At 41.9% G+C, this 26,312-nt stretch overlaps 1 protein-coding gene across 9 annotated transcripts in view; it reads right to left on the bottom strand.

Annotated features, from left to right (window-relative positions):
* The window catches only part of FOXN3 (forkhead box N3), a 214,955-nt gene that overhangs the window by 65,356 nt on the left and 123,287 nt on the right, over positions 1-26,312 (bottom strand). For all 9 annotated transcript variants that reach the window (XM_030030235.1, XM_030030294.1, XM_030030282.1 and 6 more), the window contains exon 4: positions 11,566-11,630. In XM_030030235.1, coding sequence (XP_029886095.1) covers positions 11,566-11,630 — 65 coding nt within the window. The remainder of the gene's footprint in view (positions 1-11,565; positions 11,631-26,312) is intronic.

Raw genomic sequence — 26,312 nt, 5'->3', positions numbered from 1 at the left:
AGGCACAGTAAAAAGGAACTATCTAGAAAAGCAAAAAAGCAAAACCAAATAGACAGAAAACCTCAGAGACTGACTACAACCCAAATAGATAAATAAATAAATAAATAAATGTCTCTAATTTCTGAATTGATCATGCATCTTGGTCAGCATTTGCTATTTTATGCTTCTAAGCCACTAACTCATTTCTACGAGTTTGAAAATGTAGACCTAGTTGTTCTTACAGTTTATCAGTGTGACCAAGGCAAGTTGTGATATTATGAAAACCAAAAAAATTCCCTCCTCTCTCACCAGCCACTATAGCAAAATTTGCAAGAGACAGATCCAGAAGTATACCTTGACCTCTCCAGACATCATACAGCAAATAAAGTGTCTTCTACCCAAGACAAATACAGAAACCTGTCTTTGTTTGGTAATAGAGTAAGTTGCTACTGACATAATAACATCCAGGGGAAAAAGTCAACACAAGCTCATGGTAGTGCTTACACTAATTAAACTAATTTATTCTTTCAAAAAAACCCAAACAACTTTACAAGACACCTGATTTTTTTAACTCCAAATTGCCTTAAGCATTAGCAATGTCAACTGCAGTGATCAAAACTGGAACTGCTTGAAGGGGAGAGAGGAGGAAAAAATCATTAAGGGAACAACTTCAGGGTTATTCGTTAGTTATTTGTATATATAAGAACGGGGCAGATGCACCAAATCTCTAGCACAAGAAGTGATACTTTTCTACGTAACTGTGTATTTCTTCATACATGTTCAGTGAATTAGATAACCACACATATTTATATTTAAATGCATTTATTTAAATATACACACAGGCACAGACATATTTGTACACACACAGCTGATCAGGTGGTCTGGCCTTAGCTATTTTATTTTTTCACCTCCAGGAGAAACAACTTATTGTTCTTATTTCTCAGGAGGAAACAACTTACTTAATAAATTAGTATCAGAAACTGAGTGCTGAAACTCAACATGTGGTTCACACAGCAGCATATCCTATTTTATTAGAAAGAAAAACAATGTACATATTCATAAAAAAAAATAAATAATGTTTAAAAGCTGCAAAGCATGGATATACTGTAGAAATATGAAAATGAAAGATATGCAGGAAGTGTTCTTAGTATCTTCATTCAAATTGTGCGTATATGTAAAAATCAGGACTGGAATTTCCCATCACTGTATGAACAATTTTAATTTCAATTTCACCTTATCCTTCACCTTATCGTGCACTAAAGAGCAGTATGATGGGCTAGATATAGAAATAAATACTGTCAAGAGGGAAAGAGAATTTATTACCTTTATTGTATGCAATTGCAAGCACTGTGAGACTTTGACCTATAAAGAGAAAGGAAACTAAGAGAAATAACATACAAGATGAAGCCAAGGATCCTATAATGGTATTTCCAAATTGACAGAGGTTGTCCTGAGATAATTTAAAGAGAAGTCATCTTTTCTTTGCTAATTTGTGATTGGTATTAAATGCATTAAAGAGAGGATAAATTCTTTTACCAGCCTAAAAGTCTTACAGACTCTTCCCAAAGGTCACCTTTTTAAGAAAATGAGAGTTTACCCCATTCTGCTGATTAGAGAGGACTGTTTTGTAAAAGTTCATCCTTCAGGATCCAGCTGCAACTTATCTTTCCTTTACAAAGGGGAAGGGATGCAAGCAAGAAGTGCTGTATACAGTAGGTTCATATTCACAGCCTACTGCCTTGGCATGTGTATTTCAAGTGGCTTGAAACCAGTAGTGTAAAACACTACTTATCCCAAAAGGCACACCCTAGCTTTGGTTTGGTGGTTTCTGAACATACTGTGTTTCTACTGATAAAGAAAAAAAATTCTGCCTCCTTCCCTCTTGAAGTCCCAGTTCAGTTTTGGGTCTGTTATAAAATGCAGGAAAATAAAGTGGTGCATTCACAGTTTTAAGAACCAACTTGGCCATCCCAGAGCTCTGCATACCCTCAAGTGTACCACTGAAGAGTTTCTAGTGGTAAGATTTATTCCAATATCTGAAACCAACAGATTTTTTTTCACATTTAGCTTAAATAACGCACAGCAGTGAAATGTGCAAGCCACTGACCACCCTTCCCATTTAAGATAGCCTCTACTTTTCTCAACTGTTCAAATAAAATTAAGCTCTCTTAGTAATATGCCATTTCCATTAATTTGCCATTTCTTCTAGATGTTTAAGAAATACCTTTTATATAACCAAGAACTTACCAATCTTTAACCAGCAGCACACAGATCTGCTCTGACCAGCAGGGAGAAATTCTTAGCATGTTAGAGAGGAAAAATTATTGCCAATGTCAACCATGAACAACATCAACACAGACAGCATACAAAAAACCACAAGACATGAACAGCACTTGGACTTCATCACCACTGTTTTTCCCCTAATGTTCTTCTGTTTACTAGTTATGAAGCCTTGGCTTCCCCAGGGATCCAAAACCATGTAATGGCCCATCACACAAGCAGGTCATAGTAAGAGAGCATCTTAAAAATTCCCAGAGCTTCTGTTTTAATCCTCTCAATATAGGTCTGTCTCAAGAAACCTGACATGTAGGCAAGGAACAGCCCAACTTGACAACAGCTTTCCCTTTCTCATAGAAATCTGCACATCACCAAAACTGCTCATAGCAACACAACTGCAATATTATTATTTAAGTAATCTCCATGTAAAGCACAGGCTTACGCCTGTCGCGTAGCTGTGCTCTCAAACAGAATCTATAATTATGAAAGCTAAGATTACTTCTAATATCAGCCACATTCACATCTTAGGAAAGCCAAACATTCACAGGCTCTCAGCATGGAGCATATGCTCCAGCTCACCAGCCCAGAGATTTTGATGGCAATAATCACAATAATCTCACAGTTACAGAAAATAAATCTTTACATACTCCACCATTTTCCGAGCTGCCATACAAATTTTACTGCTAGTTTCTAACCGTGACTTGTTCAGAGAACTGCTGTTGTAAAATGGGATCTAACTGGTGGTACGCTACGTCCCTGTCATAGGCCACTGAAATTTCCTACTCCAAACCCCAGCCCAGCCAGAGGTGGCCTGGCCCCAAACTCCACCTACAGAAAAGGTTTGACACCAACTGCTGCCAGACTTGTCTCTGTATCTGCAGTGATCACGCCCAGGACTTCCCAGCTACATGACAGTGCCTTAGCAGATGCTCTCACTGTGCCACCAGGCATGCAGAAACCCTGGGCACTGGCAAACAACCCCCATGCTCTAAGCAGACTATAGCTCCTGCTGGGGAAAGGAAAACATTGATGGAATCCTGGATGTATGGCAGTCCTGGTAAAGGAGAAAGCCACTGAACAGGAACTTGCCATTTCTCTTGCTGTATCTAGTCTACATCTTCCTTCACTGAACTGAAACCCAAGGGTGGCACGGTTTTCCCTTTGTAAGTCTCACAGATGTGTTTGGGGGTGGGGGGGGACATGTCTCTGGACACCTGTGCCAATGCCTACAGAAGGGCCAGTCACAGAAAATACTTTTCCTAAAAAAGCTGAGATCAGCTAATGGCAATTTAAAGGAAGTAGATTCCAATGTTCAAATCGCAAAGTCACAGTCACATCACCTGCAGGACCAAAGTGAAAAGAAGCTAAGAACGTATCTGAAGCCATTTAGCAGCATCCTTGGAGCAACACTAACTGTAGATTAACTCAGCACTGAACTCTGGTTAAGGACCATCCAACTCCTCACCTCCTCCATGCTTTGGTTAGCATTCCTGTTCTTTCCTACACTTACACTAGTTATTGAGGCAGCCAGGCCAGCACTGCGGGGACTTGCAGCAGCAGCAGCAGCAGCAGCAGCAGTTATTTCTCCCTTCGGTGTGTATTGCAAAGTGCTGTTTTACTGCCACGGCTCACACAGCAGTTGACACTGAAGGTGAAACGGGCAGGTACACACAGATGTATCCTCTTCTCTGCCCAGGGTTAGCACTGTGGTAGGACTTGCCTTGCAGCACTCACCCACACTCTCCAGTTGGCAAGGAAAGTAAACAAAGCCAGTAAACTTCAACTTGAGTCACTCAGAAGTAATAATTTCAAAAGTCACTACGCAGGACTGTTAGAAAATAAGCAAAATTATCTGTAAAGACAGCAAAGACACCTATGCAGATCTAAAACATAAGTTACTAAGTTTAAACACAGTAGGAATTTAACTTATCTTTGTGTACGTTGCAATGTGATCTACTATTAATGACACCTGTCTGCCGCAGTTCGGCTTTCTTCCATCTCAACTTTAGAGGCCAAAGGTAGCTCAGATGTTTTGGTCACAGGGAATATAAACAGCCAGTGGTCACATTTCCTTACTAATGGCTCTAAGATCAATGTTAACAGGACCACACTTCAGGCACTTAATAATTACAGCTTTTGCCATTGTCTTACACACTCAACTAGAAAAATAGGAATAAAAAGGCTATATACATACTGCATAACTAATCCATAGCACCCTATATAAAAAGAGTCCTACACAGAACACAGAGCTAAAAAGTCACACCGAAGTGACCATTTCTGTATGAATCACTGCAAAATGCTGTCTCTCACTGGGTTTTTATTGAATGCACAGTGTTAAGCCATTTTAAAATCCTCTCACAAACACAAGCCCTTACCAGCACCCTCAGGACCCCAGCAGCCCCACTAGGGTTTTACCCACTTTCCCAAACAAAGGAGAGCTCTGCTGTTCAAATTACTCCCTTAGAGACACAATGCACAACCCCTCTGACTTAATTCTACTTTTTCAATAACACCACTGCAAACGCAATGAATGCTAATAATAAAAAAATTATTCAAATATTTGGTCTCTACGGAAGCACCCCGTGAATCATCTTCCTGAAAAGAAAATCCTGAAGAGATTGTCAGGTACCCTTCATGGGGGGGGGGGGGGGGGGGGGGGGGGGGGGGGGGGGCAGGGAAAGCTGATTTAAATAATAATGCCACGTGAATGAAGAGTGATTTATTGTAACAAGGAGACATAGTAGCTTTGCTGTTAATTAAATTGGTTGACCAAAGCCAAGTCACCAGCAAACATAGAGCATGACTGTCACCACAGTTTCAAAGAGGGTGGAACAGGAGCTTGGAGAAGCAAAATTTGAAGAGAAAACATGGTGAAGTCAGAAAGTGTGGTGCTCTTCCGATGAAAGCAACCAAATTGGAACTAATCTGGACACTCAAAACCCCAGATCTCCATACAAAACAGTCATTTATGGAGTTAAACAGCCAATTTCTTACAGTGCATCTCAGAGTAAGGAGCTTAATTGAAATTTCAATGGGAAAAAAACCCACCCAAAATCTAAACCACACATCCCTGCAAAAGATAACAAACAGCACTGTTGCTTTTCACAGTTAGGTTGCCCCTGTTTAAGGTTTTCCCATTAGTGGAGCATTGGAATATGATACAGAGCCAATATTTTGTAGACTGACAGCTCAGGGCAGTGAGAACCACTATTATTATCCTCATTTCAGAGAGCAGAAAACCAAGGAATTAAGCCCAAAGCAAAAAAAGTATTTAGATTCTTGGGGATCATGAGACATCCAAACGCACATTAGGAAACAATGTTTAGTTGAATTTGGGCATAAGGGTCTTGCCCAAGGTTCTGTTACAGATCACAGCTACAGATAACAGCACCTAAGTCAGGACTGTCTTGCATTTCTTTTGGCCTTTCTCCTTATGGTCATCATTACATTTAAGTATTATAAAATATTAAATTATCTGTAATATATATATGCTACCTTGCCATGTTGGTTTTTGTTTGCACCTCTAGGTAGTAGAAGAAAACAGAGCATTTCTCTCCAAGTTTGGTTTTCTTTTGAGGTGTTAAGACATGCAATTCTGAAAGTTAAATGCACATAAGACTTACTGAATCCTCTTGTCTTTCAGCTCTCCCCTGCCCCTCCTCTCCTCACCCCCGTTAGCACCAGCCGGTACGGATACCTTGTGCTCCTGGAAGGGCTGCACCTCTCCCCCACATGCCCAGGACTTGCACCTGTCCTGCTCGTGCAGTGGAAAGAGCAGGTGAACTGAATTTCAGAACAAAAAAGCCCACTATGCCTGCAGGGGCCCTCAGGTATTTGTTGGTAGGTGCTGACAAACACATCCCAATTGTTCACATTATTAGAGAGCAAATGCATGTGGCTGCATGCACGTAGGCATCTTCTCTTTGCAAACTTGTTGTCAACTTTCATCTTGAAGGTAACGAGAACAACTCCTCCCAAACCTCTCCAGAGAAAAGACTGAGTAGCTTGGATAGGCAATACCTGTTGTCCAAAGAAACTGTTCCCTGCTGTTGTTATATTTTTATCCTCATGTCACTATTAACATAAAAACGCAGGCTGAACATCTTCATTTATAAGAGCAAATGATTCTAATTTAGCCTTCTCAAGGGAAACCAGCAACAGTTGCCCCTTTTCTGCCTCTTGCCCGCTGGCTTACTTCCACCTCAACAAGTACCTCTATTAATAGCTAACACTTGGAGATGTGAAGTCCCAAATCTGCTCTCATTTCTTACAACTACCCAATGGACAATGGATTAAACAGCCTGTTTGGTCATTTAAAGGATTCTCAAGCTTGCTAGAGAAGAAAAAGATCTCTGTACAAATGTGTGCATGTGTTCATGAGCTGGCTACCCATCTTTTTATGTAGGATTTCTCAGGTCTGGTCTGTCCACATTTCATACAAAATAAACTTTCTGAATTAGGGATGCAATTTTCTCGCTCACTCTTTCCTGCCAGAGCTCCTCACAGGCAGTGCCAGCTACAGCTATGGCAGCTGGACCAAGGCAGATCACACATAGGCTGCTGGAAACATCAGTCAGAGATGAAAGCGTCTCATACAGTGCTTTCCCAAAGAAGAGGGCAAGCCATCCCCATGTTAGCATCCTATCGCTTGCTCTGTTCTGGAGCATGAGGATGCCTGTTCCCTGCAGCTAATGGTAGAGAGTGAACAAAGCAGCTTGTGAGGTCTGGGGAAGAGAATCCCTCCTTTCTCAAGCTCCCTCAGCCAAGAGGGACTGGAGGCCACACGTGACTCCTCACTCCTCCCCTCCTGTGTTCTGTGAATGGGAAGGGATTTTTGCCAATCTTTTTTTCCATCCTAATTAAAAGAGAATCACGGCTTGAAAGGAAAGCCATGCAGTCTGGACTCAGTTCACTGACTGCTGCAATCCTGTTCACAGGTGTGAGTCCAGGTCTGCAGGATCTCTGGAGCAAGAGCTCATATCTTTGATTTAACATCCACAGGCAGCAGATTTAAACTGTACTGATCGTCAGAAGAGGAAGTGTAGGACTTTGCTCACAGAAGAAAGCAGACAGCAGGGCAAGGATGATTGCACCTCCAGTTGGTTGGGAACTGCTGGAAGCAGCAATCCAAGGTGGACCATTTAGTCACAGTGATGAGGGCCACCTCCGTTTTCAGCTCCAACAGCAATAGGGACTGGATGACCCAGGTTCACTTTCCTTCCCTAATCACTAACTCTGCTACCACGAGGGCCTGCTTCTGCCAGGCTCTGACTAGAAACTCGGGAAACTTACCCAAGAATGGCATTAAGCCTGGCAGATGTGTACTTGCTGTAAGCCAGAGGGGAGGCGTTTTGTGTCAGCCACTGCCCAGTCATGGGGCTCTCACATCTTCTGGGGCAACTCCCACAGCTCTTGCACTCATTTCAATCCCCACTGCAGCAGCAACAGCAGATGCAGATCACTGTTTTCACCACACAGCACTCTGTTTCTGTGCCAGCTGTAATTACACCCACAAGCACCTTCTACATATGCTCCCTTGCAACTCAGGACAGGACAACTTCGATAAAAGAAGACATAGTAATACGTTGCATTTAGTTTAGCGTGAGGGCAAATAAGACAAAAATAGAGTGGTAAGTTCGGTATTTTTTTTCCTCAAAATGAAAGTTTTATCTTTAAGAAACAAACTCCAAACCTTCCACAGTCCAGTTACATCTTACAGGTGGCACTCAGCAGATGGAATTTATAGGACTGCTGCTAAAAGTGAATTTGAAAATGTATTTTTAATTTATTCAGGGAGAATGTTAGGTATCTTGAGAGCAAAATAGTTCTATTATTACCATTGATCTGTGAGCAACTGCATCCTCAAGTCTATAACATGAGCTTAACACCCAAGACCAGAGCAGAGACAATGAAACTGACCTTATCTGAACACAATGCATTAGTTTCAAGGTCTTGAAGTTAATGTAATTATGTCCCCACCTATCTCACCCAGCACAAGCTCCTGAAGAGTTTAGAATACGTCTAAACCTTTTGCACTGTAAAGACTTTTTTCTGTCATACATTTTATTAAATAAAAATTGATGTGTTATCACAGCTGAGAACAGAAAAAACAGTGGGAACAAAGGCTCTCCATATAGCAAGTTTAAAAAAATTAAGCCATGATTTGAAACAAAACCACATATGTACAATAACAAGTTACAAAAACCAACAGCAAAAGTAAAGCAGTAAGAGCAAAAACCTGTTTCATCTGGGAATCCTGAAGGCTGGAATGCAGCAATATCCACAGAGGTACAAGTAAGTTTTGAGAGAAGGTATCAGAGTCTGGTAAGGTGAAGGTCCTACCTATGTTAAGCTCTGCATGGGACTTCCTGAGAAGACCAAAGAACACGAGGATAGAAGGAGCAATCCTTACCCAGTAGAAGGAGCTCAACATTTCAAAAAGCACCTGAGCAGGTGACTTAACACAAAAAGTCGATTTATTGTTTCTTTGTTTTGATTAGAGAGTTATTGCTAGGAACAACAGTACCATGATCCTCAAAGAAGACACTGAGGTAGCTGTCTTGTATCTAATAAAATCATAGGCAAAAAGAAAATTGCATATAAATATTTTGTTCAAAATTCTTCAACAAAGTACAAGCAAAGATAGCCAGAAAGGAACAGAAAATTAATCCTGCTCATGTCAAAGACATTAAGGCCACAGAATAGCGTCAATGAATTTTAGCTTCCCTTTCTCTTCTTTTGCTATTTTGAGGTACACAGATAACTGGTTTCTCAGTCACTTTCTCTGGAGAGATATGTTAAATGCTTTACAATGGTTAAGATTACTTTGCCAAATAGTTCAGATATAAAATGAATGGAAACCAGGAGCGTCTACAAGTCTTTCTTGGCTAAAAAAAGTACAACTTACATTGTGCAATTTTTTTCTCTTCATTCCCCAGACCAGAAAATGAGCATTTTCCTTAACAACTCAGAAGAAATGAGGTGTGACAAGTGCACATGAATATCACATTTACTAAAATTTCAGAACTATTCTGTATGATTGTCTATAACACGCCCTGAACATTCTTTTCAAATGCAGCAAAACATTTATCAAGTAAAAATAATTTAAAATCCCTTTGTTACCTAAACTTTTGCCAATCAAAAGGCAGTACTATAACTTGAAACCAATAATTGAGTCAATTTTTCATTCTTCTGTTTGCATGAAGCTGGATATAAGCACTGGAAAAAAAGACTTAAGATGGTCATGTAAGGTAGGACTCGACAAACCTCTCCACCCCCTCATCTCACACCTCCCTGCACCTGCTAGCATTCCTCTACACAGGTCTTTTGGAAAAAGACAGTCAGAAGCAGCAAAGAGGTGGATGCACTATTTCCATACAACCTGCTGAAGCCTGTATGTGAAACAGCTTATTGTAGGGAACAATGAAAGACAGAAAGAAAGACAAAAAGAAAAAAAATAAAGGCTTGGTTGAGTTATTTTCTTTTTAAAATTAAAACCAGGAAGTATTAAAAGATTACTTTATTGAGGTTTTTCTTCACGCTGTCTCATCCTTCCAACCTCGGTCATATCACGCATATTAGAGTTCAAATTGGCTTGGTTTTCCACTTGAAATGGCAACACAGAATGCCAACTCAGTTAAAGGTCTGTTAGGCTTTGTTAATTGCTTGAAAAGGTAGTCATCTATTTTTCTCTATTTCTTTAATATGCTAAAATGTTTTGGGCTTTTAGGGTTTTTTCCTAATTGGGAAGGCAGAGGAGGGCAGATGAGAAGAGGGTGGAGAACAGCATACTATTCTTTATTGGGAAAAGGCTTTTAGCAACAACTGAGATAGGAAGGACTACAAAAGAGTTGTTCTTAATTCCTGAATATCTTGCATCGTAAGAAGGGGTAAAACATTTGTGCCATACAGACTTGACAGAGTAGTTTACATTTTATGAACTCAAATTATGAAGACTGTGTATGTGCAGGTACACATTTAAAACCAGAATTGTTGAACAACTGAAAACAAATCAAGCATATCCATTCACAACAGTTTCTTTTTTTCTTTACCGAAAAAAAATATTAAAAACTCTAATTCTTTCCATTAGGAAGGACTGCAAAGGTAGCAGATCTATCCCATCAAGACTAAAGCCAAAAGCCGCCAAACTCTATAATTTATACCATCTCCTAGTGTTAAGAAATAATCTGAATGCTTTAACGTAATTAAAATTTGTTTGAACAATCTCAGTATATATATTAGGTAACAGAATGATGCAAATTCCTAAGTACGTGCAAGGAATCAGCTGAAAAATATTCTCTGCTGAACTACAGATGCTGGATTACTTTGGTGTGTGGAAGGTGAGCAGTGCTGCCTGCCAATTACTTGCTTGTGAGCCTAGTTGTGAGTAAGGCTCCATCCTAGGTGATTTGGATAAGTGTTCCGGAGAACATTACACAGCATTTTCTGCCAGAAAGAAGGCCAGAAAACTCTTGGCACCATGAGAATGAACACAAAACTGAGACACTTCATGGACAAATACTTGTAAAGACCATAAAATCATCCTAAATGGTGTAAGTTACTTTTGCACCAGAGACAAATGCATGCAGTCTGGGGAAACAGCCATCTGCGTTCCCAAGACACTTCCATTAAGAGTGATAGTATTTCTATGTACTCAATGGCAGAAATATAAACACACTCAGCAGTGAATAATGATTTTAAGAAATCTGGTAAGATGGACTGAAGATCTTCACCTATCACAACTGCAGTCATACAGCTTCTGTTTATATTGTCCATCCAATGGAAGTAAGATATTTAATATTCCTCTATGAATATAAGCACCATTAAACATGGTAGGTTTCTTGAGACAAATACTCTGCCACTGTTTTCCCCACTACAACACCACTATCTACCTTTGGGCACATTTTGCTATCAGCACAATTAGGGAGTGAAAGAAAAGAACTCCCTCAAAGAACAACCTCGCTTCATCCACAGAACTAAAAGCGGTATTCTTGGAACATTTCCTTCTGGGCACTCTTTTATCCACACAAAGGAAAAAAAAAAAAAAAAGCCACCCTTTGCCATATTTTACAGTAAGCGAATTAATAATCTGAGGAAAGAAAAAAAGCAGCAACTTTCATAGACTACACTCACTGTATGTAGTAAATTGTCATTTTCAAGGCACCAGATGTGCAATAAAGGAGACAGGTTAAAGGAAACAAAACCCATTTGGTTACTTCTTGCCCAGCAAGTATTACAAAAGCTGTGCAATTTGCAAGAGGTATTTGTTAAGCAGAACAATTACTCCAAGATGTAGTATCCATCACTTACCTTGTAGAAGGGCTCCATTTCTCTTGAAAAAGGTGCTTCCTGGCCAAATGGGTGGACCTGATGTGCTAGAGGTAATAAGAAATAAGTGTAAAGAAGATCTCATTTACATTAATCAATTTTAAGTTACTGTTTGCATTAATTCCGTTTTGGTTTAAAGCTAATGTAACGTCATGGCATTTTTGCCTTCAAGCAAGGGTTTACAATTTCACGTTAAAAATAGGTTAATTTGATTCAAGATTCACATTCTCTTCACATTCTCTCCTCAGCAAAGCACACGCCCACACTCTCTTAGAGGAAGAGAGAAAAAAGCAATTTGGAATAAATAATAAAAAAAACCTCAAATCAATGTCAAAAATATTTACTGAATTCTCAGTACAGCAACATATATGCCTTTTCCCAAAGCCATCTGCTAAAAACCCAAATGCTTTATGGCTTCTACTCAGCCGTAACAACCCCGGCTAACACATCAACCCAGAAAAGCCTTGGCCAGACACCGGGCGGCTTCTGTGCTTCCACCAGAGCACTTCGCCCACCAAACCCGCTCACACGCAGAGGTCACCTGCCGCATCAGAGAACACACAGCTCAGCGAGCTGTCCCGCGAGCACCAGCATTAATGAAGCTCAGCCTCTGCCGTGCGCGCCTGCTTGGTGACCATGACGGTTCCCGCGAGACCCCCGGCAGGGTGGTGGCCACGGCCGGCCCCGGGGCACGTGCCGCCTGCGAGCGCCCGCCCGCCCCAAAGCCCTTCCCCGAACTCGGGCCACCGCCAGCTCCCTCTTTCGCTTCGCCTCCTGCTCGCGCAGGGGCTGCCCGAAGAGGATGGCCTCCGAGAGGCCTCTCCTGTGACAAGCGTGGCTGCAGGCGAAGAACGGATTCAAACTCAGGAAAGGGAAGAGGAGGAAGAGGAGGGAACATCGGGATGATCCTCTAAACCTTGTTTCCTTCACTGCCTCGGAGCAGCCCCACGGTGCTGCGGGCAATAGGACTGTGGAGCACCCGCTCCAACAGCCCGCGGTGCCGGCGGGTCGGAGAAGCGGGGAGGCTGCGAGGAAGGGCCTTACGGCCGCCCGCACCCCTCCTCTCCCGCAAAGGCACCGGAGCACCGCTGCACCCACACCACCCCACCAGAACGGCTCTCCTTCCTGCAGCGGCTGCCCCGCAGCCGTGTCTGTGGGCAGAAGGACCAAACTTCCCGGACATAAAAGGCAACCTTGCTCTTTTCTTAACAGTGCAGAGGACTGTCGGCCACGTGCACCCCTCCTTCCACTAGGGCACAGCTTGCCCTCCCCAGGGAAATCCACAGGCGGTGCTGCCCAGAGCCAGAGTGCCACCGCTGCTGCTGCTCTTGCTGCGTGGGGAGTCCTCGCCAGGAGAGGCACTACCTGTAGGAGTTCACTGATCGCATCCGAGGGCTGAGGCACAGCAAGTATTTTAAAAGCACAGTACCCAGGGGAAATACCTAAAAACATGGAAAAGATTTGTAGCAGCGCTGTCAAGGCAGGTGGAAGAGACAGATTGCCAGGGGGGTCGTTCCTGTAGTCATGAAACATGTTTCAAAGTCCTCTAAAGCTTGAAGACAATCACAGGTATTTTAATATACTAAGCTTTTATTGACATTAGTATCATGATGGCATGAAACTATGCTATCAATATATAAATAACTGCCCTACGCCCAAATTCAAGCACAAATTAAAAGCAAGGGACTAAATATCCATCGCTAAGATTACTGTAAGGCACTCTGCCTTTTTAAGGTAATCCAGCTTCCTCTTTGGATGCAAATTGTGAACCAAGCCCCACACGCCATTTCTGTTCAAAGTTACTTTTGTCTCCTCTTGAGTTGACTACCGCTACACAAAATGCAATGAAATGAAAACAGATGTTGTCTATTACATTGACAGCATCAGCAAAGTTCTGATAAAATGCCATATATAAAAAACACACTGCTTTCACAATTATTCTGCAGAGACTCTTGTGCTAACGTATAAAAACTTCACTGTGTTAAAATACAGACTGTAAAAGGATCCAAAGCAATTACATGAGTAATAAAAGCCTTCAATACTCCTGAACAAAAAGGGGAGTTGAGAGAGAGCGAGCAAGAGAGAGCAAAATGACCAAAAAAAGTTAAGTAGGTCTACATTTGTAAGTGCTGAAGTGTGCTGGGGCATGCACTCATCTGAATACACACGCTCACTTCATAGGGCTTAATGTAACCAATTGTTTGCATTCCTTATAGTAAACGCCAGCTCTTCAAGTGTAGCTCCTCAACTCACATGAAGGTCAAGAGCTGTTGAGGGCATTCACACTCCTGTAGGACAGGCTCACAGTTTTATAGCGCATCAGAGTCCCGGATAATCTCTGGGACAGGACCCATCAAACTACAAGTGGAAACCCATAGCGTAGTCTTCATACTGTACAAATTTGCCACAGAAATCAGAAATCACAGCATGGCAACTATATACCTTTCAAAACACCAAGGAAAAAATGGTGAAATTCTGAAATGAAGCCATAGAAAAAATTTACTCCCAGGCTGCCGTATGCCTGTATGTGGGTGGAAGAGGGTTAAAGCGAAGAGAGGGAAAAGCATATATATTTGAATAGACAAAATGTCTCCACTACAGAAACAAAGCCGTAGTGATTTATCTTATTTTCCAACTTGAAAAAAGGCCCAAGGCTCTCATAAAAAACTCCATTTGATTCAGCACAAACCCACATGAACTGAAAAAATTAACTGTGCCTTCCCAGGGAAGGAAGCTAAGGAATTCAGGCATGTAAATAATGTACCGCAGCAACTGGTCAAGCCTTTCAAACAACAAACTTCTGTGTTTGCAGGGCTTTGCTGAAGTTTAGCTATGCCTGATCTGTGTTGGATAAATTCTCTTTCTGTTCCTGAACTTTTGCACGTGAAGTCTCAGATGGTATTAATTATTAAAACATACTTCAAGTTGAGAAATGACAGAGTTAAACTATCTCTCACTTTAAAGTGTTCAAAAGCTGCTTCCTCCCTGTTCCACATTAAGAAACCATTTGAAGAAGTTCATTCTTCTAAAGACCATCTATAATAAAATATTTGGTCCATCCCAGGTGTTTTTTCAAACAAATTGTTTCTTCAGTGTAGTCTGTAAGCTACTGGAGAAAAGTGGCTGGTTGTCCTATAGAAGCAACAGCATATTCCGTATTTAGGCAAAATAAAAATGCAAAATCTGGTTTTAGAATTTCCTTTTATAATCAATACATGCTGTAAGATTAATATTTATGCAATTAGCATTATTGAGTTTTTCCCCAAACTTATCAACTAAACACACTGACTAAAGTAATATTTAATTTCTAATAAATCCCCACACACCCATTAGAAGAAAAGCAGTAACTAGTTTGAACTCTTATATCAGTGCAAAGAAACTTGTGGCCTAATACATTTTCATTATGCACAGGTTTGGACTGACTTAACTCCCACCACAGGGCACTTGGCGGGTGCAGGGGGCGGGGAAAGATGGACTTGGATCAATCATAAAGACCTGAGATTTCAAATTAACAACTTGAAAGAACATGAATTAGCATAGTTTACAGCTAAGACGACATGTGAAACACCAGCAGTTACCTGTCAAGGACTGTTGGTTTGATTTGCAGAAAATACTATCGTTACAAGCAAAGGGCTATCCAAGCTGCAACAGTATTTGTAGCAAACGCATAAAACAGGATCCAGGCGTGCAAGTCCATGTCCGTCCAGTGCAGAATCCACCTCTCTCTGAAGCACAGTCATTGTCACTGCAGCATCCATGCACCACCACAGGGAGCAAATGAAGTATTCACACGGTTGCTGAAAACCAGCAGCTGAAAGAACTGACGACTAACAGTGTTTAACCCGTGAGCATCTGCTTGTGTGAAATGAGATAAATGGAACTAGGAGCCACCCCTGATCAAACCCAACCCTTCCTGGGAATTCACTATTGATTTTTAACAATGAGTGGAACTCGATTTCCACTCAAGGCAAGCGATATACTGTTTCTCCTCTGATGACACAACCAGTAGGAAACTTCGTCACGCTGTAGGGCCCTAGGCATGGGAAGCCGCCTGACCAAGAGCTAGCAGGGATTTTTCTGAGGGCAGGCTTTTCCATAGGAAAATGTTGCTTTGCTGAAATCTAAAACATTCCATGGGAACGTGTTGATTTGGATACCACTTGAAACCACTGGAAACCAGGCCGACGTGAAGGCTGGCTGGCCAGCCAGTGAGGGTTCATGGCAGCCGGCCAGCCCAACCAGGAGCTCCCAGGGCATACAGAGGCAATAACGCATGTGAGCCCCGCCCCCCCAATTCATTATTTCTACCAAAATGTATGCCACGGATTTATAAAAATCTTTAAAAGGTGCATAGGCTTCAAGAGACTTAAAAAAGGAAATACAAATCCTTTGTCTTCTGGAATTCACATTAGAGCAAGGAGACTGCAGTTCTTAAAGCCAAGCACTAAAAAAAAGCCAGGGTATGAATTCTCTCTCACAGTTGCAGTATTTCACAACAATGCCAAAAACTCTCACAGGCCTCTTTGTCAGAGAGGCCTGATTAGTAGATTTAAAAACGCCAAACAACTAAAAATTCAAAACAAATTCAATTGTGTGGGACTACACACCACAATTAATGGATGATGAAAACACAGAAGAAAGGCAATAAATATAGGCCAATGACTGTATTACCAAATATGTCCAGAGGGTGATGGTAAGCAGGAGGACAAAGAAAGGGGGGAAAACAAACAAACAAGGCAACTCCCACCACCACCACCCCCGAACACACACATCAAAGGCCCCTGAAGCTAAGAGCTATTAGCCCGAAGAAGGAAGGCTCAGGCAGGGAAGATGCTCCACACATAGCTCGGCCCACCATGGCCAAGAGGTGGTGGGCTCAGCTGCTGGGTCATAGCTGGTGCCAAAGTACACCCTGGCTCTCAGGAAAGCTTAGAGGACAGGGCAAGACAGCTCGGTAAGGGATAGAACCATGAACGGGGTCAGCTGTAAGCTAACAAGCGGCTGCACACAGTATACCCAACACAGAGCCTGCAGTAAGCAAACAGCTGCTAGACCAGAAACAAACAGGCTGCAGTGACACAGAAGACCCCTCTCTAGCCCTTACCCGTGGCAAAAATGATGAGCACAAGCCAAAGAAGATTGACTGAAGCGCCTCTACATGCAGCTCAGCCCACGGATTTTGCAAAAAGGTGTGGCAGGAAGAAATACAACTCTTCCCCCTCCTGACAAGCACAGTAAGTTCCCAGTAATGCAGAACGAGTGGACAGGAGAGCACCCAGTTCACTGCGATCACCACCCTCTGCCCTGGGGTCGATGGCAGTTATCAGGACAGCAATACAATTGAAAATTCACAGGAGCAGAAGCTGCAGCTGCCAGATGAACGGAACAAAGGCATCGGTGTACCCTCGCTGCAAGTACTCCATTACCAACCACCCACAGTACAAAATACTTCACTGCAAGTCTCACCTACACCTCTGATGAACAGTGAACTGAAGGAAATATCAAGGACACCAAACCTAGAAACAACAAACCATTTTGTCAAAGAGTAACCAACAGAGCATCTTGTAGGTATAGAAACCCACCTCCGAAAGTTTCTGAAAAGCAACTAAACCACAATTATTCTTATGTTCAAGCTGCTGAGATAACAATAGCTGTAGATGCCTTTATCTGGCTGGAGCCCATGAAACCCTGTATCCAGTGGCAGGAGGGAAAGATGCGCTTGACAAGCACATTCAGCTCCTGATGCAAGCTGGACTCAAGATTGCTACCATAAGGTATATAAATGGATGTCCAAATAAGCTGGAAAATCATAATTTTTACCATTCCTTGAGAAGTAAATTTAGGATGGGGTGGTAAGTGAGAAAAAACTTTTAAGTAGTATACTTTTGTGGGAATACAGCATCCCTTGATGATGAAAGATGCGTAGTACTTCATTACGGCAGTCACCCTGTGTAAGGCATTAGAAATATTCATCACTACAGCAACAAGCAGCCTTCTTGGCTCCCACACTACACAGTCGGTCTGCAGAGTGGCTGTTGGATGGCATGGGAGGAGGTCACTCAGTCCAAAGCACACAGCCACGAGCTTGCAGAGTGAACATGGGACAGGCAGCATCTCATTCTGGTTGAGGACTCCTGTAATGCTTGTCAGCTCTTCACTGCTTGCACAGCAGAGCTCAGATGCTTCTATTGCCATATCAGCTCAGTTTTCTACACTCAACTTTAATGCCATTACTGGACAGGGGCTAACAAGACTATTGCACTGCAAAGAGGGGTTAATGCTCTGCACCTGGGTACATAACCATAGTTCTATGAAAGAATTTATCACTCCCATTATGAATTTTGAGCACTACAGAAGTATTTAGATACTGCCGCACCTCTAACACGTGCGATTTGTTAACATGGAAAAAAAAAATTTATAATCCCTGCCAGCAGCTTGCTGGCAGTTAATATCACAATTAGCAATCACCTAGCAACAGGCAAGGAAGCTTCCTCTCCAATCAAAGGGAAAAAACCTCTACTAACCTGGGCTAATGACAATACATTAAAAAATATCTAGAAGGTATGTGTTAAGGTATTTCCTGATTTTAACGAAAACTGATTACTTCAGAGATTTTAAATACATAACCCCATTACTCCATCTTCTCGAATTTTCCAGAACTGACAAAACATTATTCTTAAAGCGATTTATGAATTCACAACACTAATTTTTAATTTATGAAGGCTGATCTAATATTCTGGTAATGCTTCTCTTTCCTCTGCAATTCCCTCTTTTATTGTCTCTCAGTATCTCTCACTTACTGCCACATGTGAGATTGAGACTTTAAGCTCCTAGATGGTGTCTTTCCTGGTTTCTCTAGGGTGTCTAACACATTTTTGAGCGAATAATAAAATTTTGATCTCTTGCACACTCTAAATGAGTTTTCTATATGACATGACTGCCAGAGGGATTATATCTAAATTTTTATTAAAGACAAAAGAAAAGTTGCTTGGGAAAGCTATTCATGAACAAAATGCCTGAAAATAAAATTTAATGGTACTTTTTGAAGGATGAAGTAGAAAGTTAGCCAAATCTTTACATTTTCTAAATAGCCAAAGCCATTCTCTTGCCACTATCTCCACTTAAAATAAGTAATTAAGCAAGAAAACAGAGAGAGAGGGAGAGAAAGAAAAAAAAAAAATTGGCATAAAAAAAATCTTCTCAAATTTTCAGAATTTGGGATAAAAAGGGTAATTCTTGATTTCAAAAAAACCCACATGGTCATGTGTCTTTTGGAGCCCATCAATGACTCTGCTGTGGTGCTCAAAAGACTCCTCTCACTGCTGACGTGATACATGAAGCTGCCTTGTCCCCTTGGTGAGACTCCGTAGCCTTCAGCCAGAATTTTGGTCTTTGCCAAGAGCTGAATATATGTGCACAACAGAGGATTTGTTCTTTAAATAAATAAAAACATCATAATTTCTAGAGAGTTGTTTAAGAGATGGCTATTTGAGGTATGCCAGCCACAGTGCAAAATGCAAATTTCTCACTAATCCGTGTTTAAATATTTTAACACATTTATTGTGAACACATGTGCTGGTTTTGGCTGGGATACAGTTAATTTTCTTCATAGTAGCTAGTATGGGGCTATGTTTCGGATTTGTGCTGGAAACAGTGTTGATAATACAGGGATGTTCTCGTTATTGCTGAGCAGTGCTTGCAGAGAGTCAAGGCCTCTTCTGCTCCTTGCCCCACCCCACCAGCAAGGAGGCTGGGGGTGCACAAGAAGTTGGGAGGGGACACAGCCGGGACAGCTGACCCCAGCTGACCCAAGGGATATTCCAGACCACAGGACGTCATGCTCAGCATATAAACCTGGGGGAAGGAGGAGGAAGGAGGGGATGTTCGGAGTAAGTAAGCGTTACGAGTGATGGAGCCCTGGTTTCCTGTAGATGGCTGAACACCTGCCTGCCAATGGGAAGTGGTGAATGAATTCCTTGTTTTGCTTTGCTTGCACACATGGCTTTTGCTCTACCTATTAAACTGCCTTTACCTCAAGCCATGAGTTTTCTCACTTTTACCCTTCTGATTCTCTCCCCCATCCCACCAGAGGGGAGTGAACGAGCAGCTGTGTGGTGCTTAACTGCCAGCTGGGGTTAAACCCAACACATGCTAATTCTAGGCTGAATACTGAAATAGGAAAAAGTCCAGATATATTTGAAAAGTCATGATGAGATAACTGTCACATGTTACTTTTAATTAAAAAAGATTTGTCTCCATTGGGAATTGGGAGATGCTGGCTATCAGCCTCCAGTTCTAATTTTGCCTCTACCACTGAATCACACAGTAACTTCAGGCAAGTCATTTCATCCTTTCTGTCTCAGTTTTTTTTTAATTCTTTTGTGTTAAAAACAGGAATACGTTCTTATCGACATAGTCTACATATCTCTGGGAAGAATAAGGAATTGTTAAGTAACAACACAATAGGTAAGGGAATAGTCTTTTGAAGTGCATGTAGTTAAAGAAGGAACAACACAGCTCACTTCTAGTGCATGGGTTGTTGTTTGTTCCTGCTTTCCTTATTTTGAAGCAAGGAAAAACACTGCAGGTTACTTCACATGCTGTAGTGTTGGGTTGCTCCTTATTTCACAACTGCTATTAAATGGTTCCTAGACTATCTATCACTGGATGAAAAGCTGGTGGTTGTCAGGCTGGGGAAACTTCACAGTTATCTAAACTTGCTCATGTGCTACGGAGCGTGCCTGTGCCAGCTCATGCAGGCATGGCAGGTCGGTCCCCCGAAGCCCAGATGAATAGAAAATCCCATTTACGGACAGCCATTGGCCTCTGAGACCACAGAGGACCACGGCCTCTTTTGGCCTGTAGCAGCATCAAACGCTGACCTGACCAGTGGGGAGAAGCTTGATTCTCTTATATTCCACAAGATCAGAAATGGAGCACTCGAGTTTTCTGAAGATAGCCTTTGTTTGTTGCAAAACAAGTGATGGGGAAGAAGAGGTTCATTTCTGTTTTGGTTTTACTTGATTAGAATTCCACTGGAAGGAAAGAAGTCTTTAATCTCAGATTCCAGAAAATAAATGACTCCTAGCAATTGCCTATATCTAGGCTCACCTTCATTTTCAACTTGATGTAATGAGTCTGCTCTGATAGTTAACGCTACAGCACAGACAAGGCTCTAGAGAACTTCCATGCCAACCACCTGAGCAACCAAACCACAGTGGACCCGCAGAGCTGCCAACCAGGCACAACACTGTAAAGCTCTACTAAAAGAAGCACTTCTCCCAAATTGAAACTGATTAAATTTTTAAAAAGCCCAAGGTCACCCAATTGACTTCTGTTATTCTAGTCCTGAATTCTCCATTTATTATTTTTGCAGAACTTCAAACAGCTTTGCTGACAGACCTGCCTGGATTTCATAACTACTTTCTATATGAGGCTCCCACTCACATTGCTAACCACGGCTTAACCATGGCCTGTCAGTCAATTGGACTTGAGATTAACCAAACACACATCTCTGCTAGAATGGCTTGTCACCTGTTACTGAGAATATGCCGCTTGTTAATTTTAAAGACACTAACGTACCTTGAACATGCACAAATTATAAACATGTGCATATGCAAAAGGGCAAATCTGATCTCCAGTGCAACAGAAATAGATGGGAAAAAGGAAGGGGAGGCCTTTAAGTCCCCCTCCAAATGCTTCACATTGCTTGCTGAAATTCTTGCTTATCCCGTGTGGTGCAATTCCCCATTTCACCAATTTAAGTACTAAGGAAACGCAAAACTAAGCATGACCCACAGGCTGCTGCCAGTATGAACTCCCCCTCCACCACCTGCTCAAAGCCAAGGCGCTTTACCAGCTGAAATTTTCCATACTTGGTCTTTCTCATTAATCTTGAATGAATCTGGTTCAGATGATTCAGAACTAATCTGGCTTCTGGAATTACAGCAGCAGAGGACAAAACGAATGTTTAACCTCTCCCCTGGAACATTTAACCTCTCCCAGATGCTGAGGGTATTTTTCCCTGGAAAGCTTAACGTGCTTATAGGCTCCGCAGCACTGCTGCAGAGGAGTGTGCAGAGATTTGCAGCCACTGGGCCATACACCAAAACATTTGATGCACATGTCAGAATATCACATAAAAACGTGAGTCCTGCATTCAATGGTCACACTCTTATCCCCCAAAAGATCAGCGCCTGAGGATCATACTGCACAGCGTGTAAGGTGCTCAAAAGTTGAATGACAGACAGTTGTTCTGGTTTCGGCTGCAATAGAGTTAATTGTCTTCCTAGTAGCTGGTACAGTGCTGTGTTTTGGATTTAGTATGAGAATAATGTTGGTAACACACTGATGTTTTAGTTGTTGCTAAGTAGTGCTTGTCCTAAGTCAAGGACTTTTCAGTTTCCCATGCTCTGCCAGGTGCACAAGAAGCTGGGAGGGAGCATGGCCAGGACAGCTGACCCGAACTAGCCAAAGGGATATTCCATACCATAGGATGTCGTGCTCAGTATATAAACTGGGGGGAATTGGCTGGGAGGGGCGGATCACTGCTCAGGGAACTGGCTGGGCATCAGTCACCAAGTGGCAAGCAATTGCATCATGCATCACTTGTTTTTCTTCTTGGGTTTTATTTCGCTCTCTTTTTGTCATCTTCCTTTTCATTACTGTTACTACTATTATTATTATATTTTATTTCAATTATTAAACTGTTCTTATCTCAACCCACAAGTTTTACTTTTTTTTCTGATTCTCCTCCCAATCCCACCATGGGGGGATGGGGGGGAGTGAGTGGCTGTGTGGTGCTTAGTTGCCAGCTGGGCTTAAACCACAACAATCGTTTGTGGGAGCTTCTATCTCCAGTGCAAAAGTTTAATGCATAAATATCAAGTTATCCTTGAAGATACATCTTCAGAAATAAATTGCTAAGGCATAAAAAATTGAGTATCAAAATTTGTCAGTTTTCACTCATTCACATTCCTGTGATTACTCAGTTTGAAGCACCCAGAGCTGTATTTTAGAGATGGGGGAGGGACAGACCAACACACACACGAAACTACAGCACCTAACGCTGGGCTGTTTCACCTCACAGTCTGGGTCTACAGATGTAACAAAAGAGGGAAGAGAATACAGTATTTTTTGCGTTAGGAAGCATTGTAGAGACATCACCTAGATCAGTCCTCCCACCCACAGAGCTATAGAGATACCATTTCCATTCACAGAAAGGGAAACATACACACAGAGATAACAACATACCTCCAAAAGTCCCAGCAACCCATGGCAGATCAGGACCAGCCCCTAGATGCCCCACCTCTCAGCTCCAGGCCCTTGCTGACAACCCACACTGCCATCGTATTAGGGCTCCTCTTCACTGACTGACATCAGTTGCACCTACAAGAGTTCAGTGTTTCTCCTAAACGGATCCCAAATGCCTCAGGTTGTATGCAGGGGAAGTTAAAAGCAGAATTATAATATGCCCTCCACTGGACAGTAAATTTAAAGCAATTGGCACAAGTTTGACTAAATTCTATCCTATCAGCCCAATCAATCAGGAGAAGATGGGAATTTTCCATTTATTCCAGAAAAGTCTTCAACTCAACAAAGCCTCAAATTCAAGGGGCAGAGCAGATGAGACCTCACAGGTATTTACACTGCAGAAGTCTCTTCCCTCTTTACAGCCTCTGCCAAAATGAAGAAGCCCCACTGAACTGTGGTTGGGAACGGTACGTGACCTGTACTTCTCTGGTCTCCAGAACAAGAGCACTCCTAGTTATTTTTACAGTAGCAATAACCACAGCACCCAACTCCCGGTATCTTCTACTTAACATTTTCAAAGCAGAGCTATGAAATAATGAATTTCACACATTCTGCAAATCTAACTGTAAACAAATACTCAGAGGACTTCATTTTGACTCATTTTTAAATTATCTTTAGCCACTTTCATCTTAGCAGAAAAACAAACCTCCTACCTGTAATAGGAAATAAAATTCAGTGTGCATCTTTATCCCTAATCCTTACCTCTCCGAACAGCTGTTCGGCCTGTTGAGAATACTAACATTGTACTTAGTAGTATTCTAATAATTCTCTCAAGTTACAATATTACCTGCATGAATGAAGGAACTCACTACAGAAAAGAAAAGCTGACCTTCACATAATTTACAGCGAGAAGTCAGCCTTCTACCCTTAAGCCAGCGATTCCTCATATGACTGATGAAGCTGTATCTCTACCAAGAAGGAGACTACTCTTCCAGGAACTGTCTTACAGCATTGTTATTTCAACAAATCTCGGCTTCCCTGGTGGAATCCATGATGTGGTCTAAGTTTTCCGCTGTTTGCTGCTTCTCCTCAGCTGTTGGTGCAGAAATTGGACATGACTCAGTAAGACAGGGCTTAAACACTCTGCTCTTCTCTTTGGAATTCATAGCAGAAAGCAGAGGTGTAGAAATAAAGGCTGTATGAAGGAAGGTGAAGGTGGGCAGGCAATTGCTTTTTGTGATAAGATACTGGTTTCTACACCTCTGCTTTATCCGCTGTGACTTCATGCGGGGAAGGTTGAAAAAAGTCGTTATGAACACGAAAAAAGTCACAAAAAGTTGCAAATATCTAAGTTTACTGTTTCTGCATGGCATACCTAAGCAGCAGTTTGGTAACAACCTTGTGCCAAAACACAGAAGCCTAGAGATAGAGTTTAGGCCATTCACTCGCTCTTGATAAAGCTCAAGAAAGTTAAAGAATAAAACTAAATATGACAATTGAGCAATCCTCTGTGTCCCTCGCTGAACAGCTCTGGTTTAACAGCCAGTGGAGGAGATCACAAGCTCTCTCCTCGACAAACCAAGAGGTTCTGGGAGGTCCATCTGCTGGTGGGCAACACCAAAACCGGAGGTATTTCACTAACGGAGACACAATCTTTGTGGGCACCAAAAGTTGCTGCTAAGGGTGGGCATGGTTATCTGTCAGATACTGTGTAATTCTCCTGCCAGTTGTATCAGTATCTGCCACGCGGTTGCAAAAAATCCTCATTAGTATTAACTAGCAAAAATACGTTCATGAGTGTATGTGCACTCTCACTCTCTCTCTGTAATTAATCCCTGGAGTAAAGCTGTTCCTTGGATCACCTCAAATATAGAAAATCAATGAGTTAGATTACAGGAAACAATTAATTATGGTTCACTGGTGTTTAGAAAGAGACACTGACACCCTGACATCCCCAGATAGCATTTGAGCCCTCTAAAGCAGCAAATCACAGAAAGTAACAAACTATGCTTTTCAAACATCAGATGACCTCAAGCTTGCTCATTCTAGTGAAATGATACTAATCAGTCATAAAATGAATGGGACATAACCTTTTAAACATTAAAGAGGCAATTAATTTATAGCGCATCCGTTTACTACAACCAATTAAGCAGAAATATTTTCTTCATGTGTTAATGTAACTTCTGACAAATCATGGGGGGGAAAAAATGGAACAAACGACTTTGCCAAACCACTCCAGTTAATTCTCATGGTGGTTTCAGTGATAGTCAAGTCTCTTTTTTCAATGTCACGTACAGTGCATCACTGAATTTTCCAGCCAACACACAAAGTAAATGTGCATAAATTGGAAAGCAGCAAGCCCAGCCATTTGCAGCACTGATCCATCCAAGTAGCTGCCTCTGTTAGGTGCAGCAAATACCACCTGCGGTTCTCAGTTCAACTGGAACATGCTCAACCAACAACCCCTTTTTAGAAATCCCTGAACCTAAATTTTAGATCACAGAGAAACATGACCTGAAGTAAAGCAGGACTTGGATACCACCAGCAGATGTTGTTGTCATCTCATTGCACTCTTTACCCTTTTCAAACCATTTTTCTGTCCTACTCCTAAGAGGACTTGCCATTCTGTTGTCATTGCCAACCCCTGCTTAAACTGTCTCCTCCTCCACGTTAGGTCCTCTGCTGAATCCCTTTTGGGTTTTATTATTGTCTTTATTCTATTTCAGAGAGTGTATGGCTACTTTGTAGAGCCTTTAGCATCTCAGCATGGGACAACTTCACAACGAAAGCCTTATTAAAGCCATTTACACAAGTCCCATAGACAGGACAAGAGCATGTGTTTCTTCACTAACTTGTGTGGAAACTCTGCTGATGGGTTCGCCTCTCGGTCTCTCCCTCTTTTCTTGGAGGAACTCTAGATTAGGTTGTGAAGGCTAGGAAGCAGCAAGCCAGATTCACTAGATGATATGACAGCAGTGTAATGGAATAAAAAAAAATGCACAAAAATTTAGCATTTAACAAGTGCTTTGGATGGGAATTAAGACACTTATTTATAAACAAGTCCAAAGGGAAGAACTCAACTCCAAGAACAGTATGCAGAATGTCCTATTTTAATGACTTTGTCTAGAGAAAAAGGGTCCCTCTATTAAAAGAAAGGGTTTTCTCAAACAGTATATTCCCCATACCACCCGATCTTGCCCATTACTCAGGCTAAACTAGTGACAAGACGATGCCTGCTAACCTCTCAGTGCCACACTGGAAGACAGCTTTAAGCATTTGCCTACGAAAGCAGGTTCAACAAGGGTTCATGTGAAATGCAGCAGTAAGGGAAATCAAGAGCGTGGCAGAACTCACTACTCCTTTATGCCAAGAAACTCCCCTAAACTTGTGGGCATAGCGAACTGAAAGCAAGGCTTTCAAGCCTGCCTACATCAGTGTTTCACACTGAGAAGTTCCACTGAAAAAGAAAACGAAAG

This window comes from Aquila chrysaetos, chromosome 2 (genome assembly GCF_900496995.4).
Source record: "Aquila chrysaetos chrysaetos chromosome 2, bAquChr1.4, whole genome shotgun sequence".
NCBI classification, from domain to species: domain Eukaryota; kingdom Metazoa; phylum Chordata; class Aves; order Accipitriformes; family Accipitridae; genus Aquila; species Aquila chrysaetos.
This window is presented reverse-complemented; position numbering and strand designations above follow the sequence as displayed.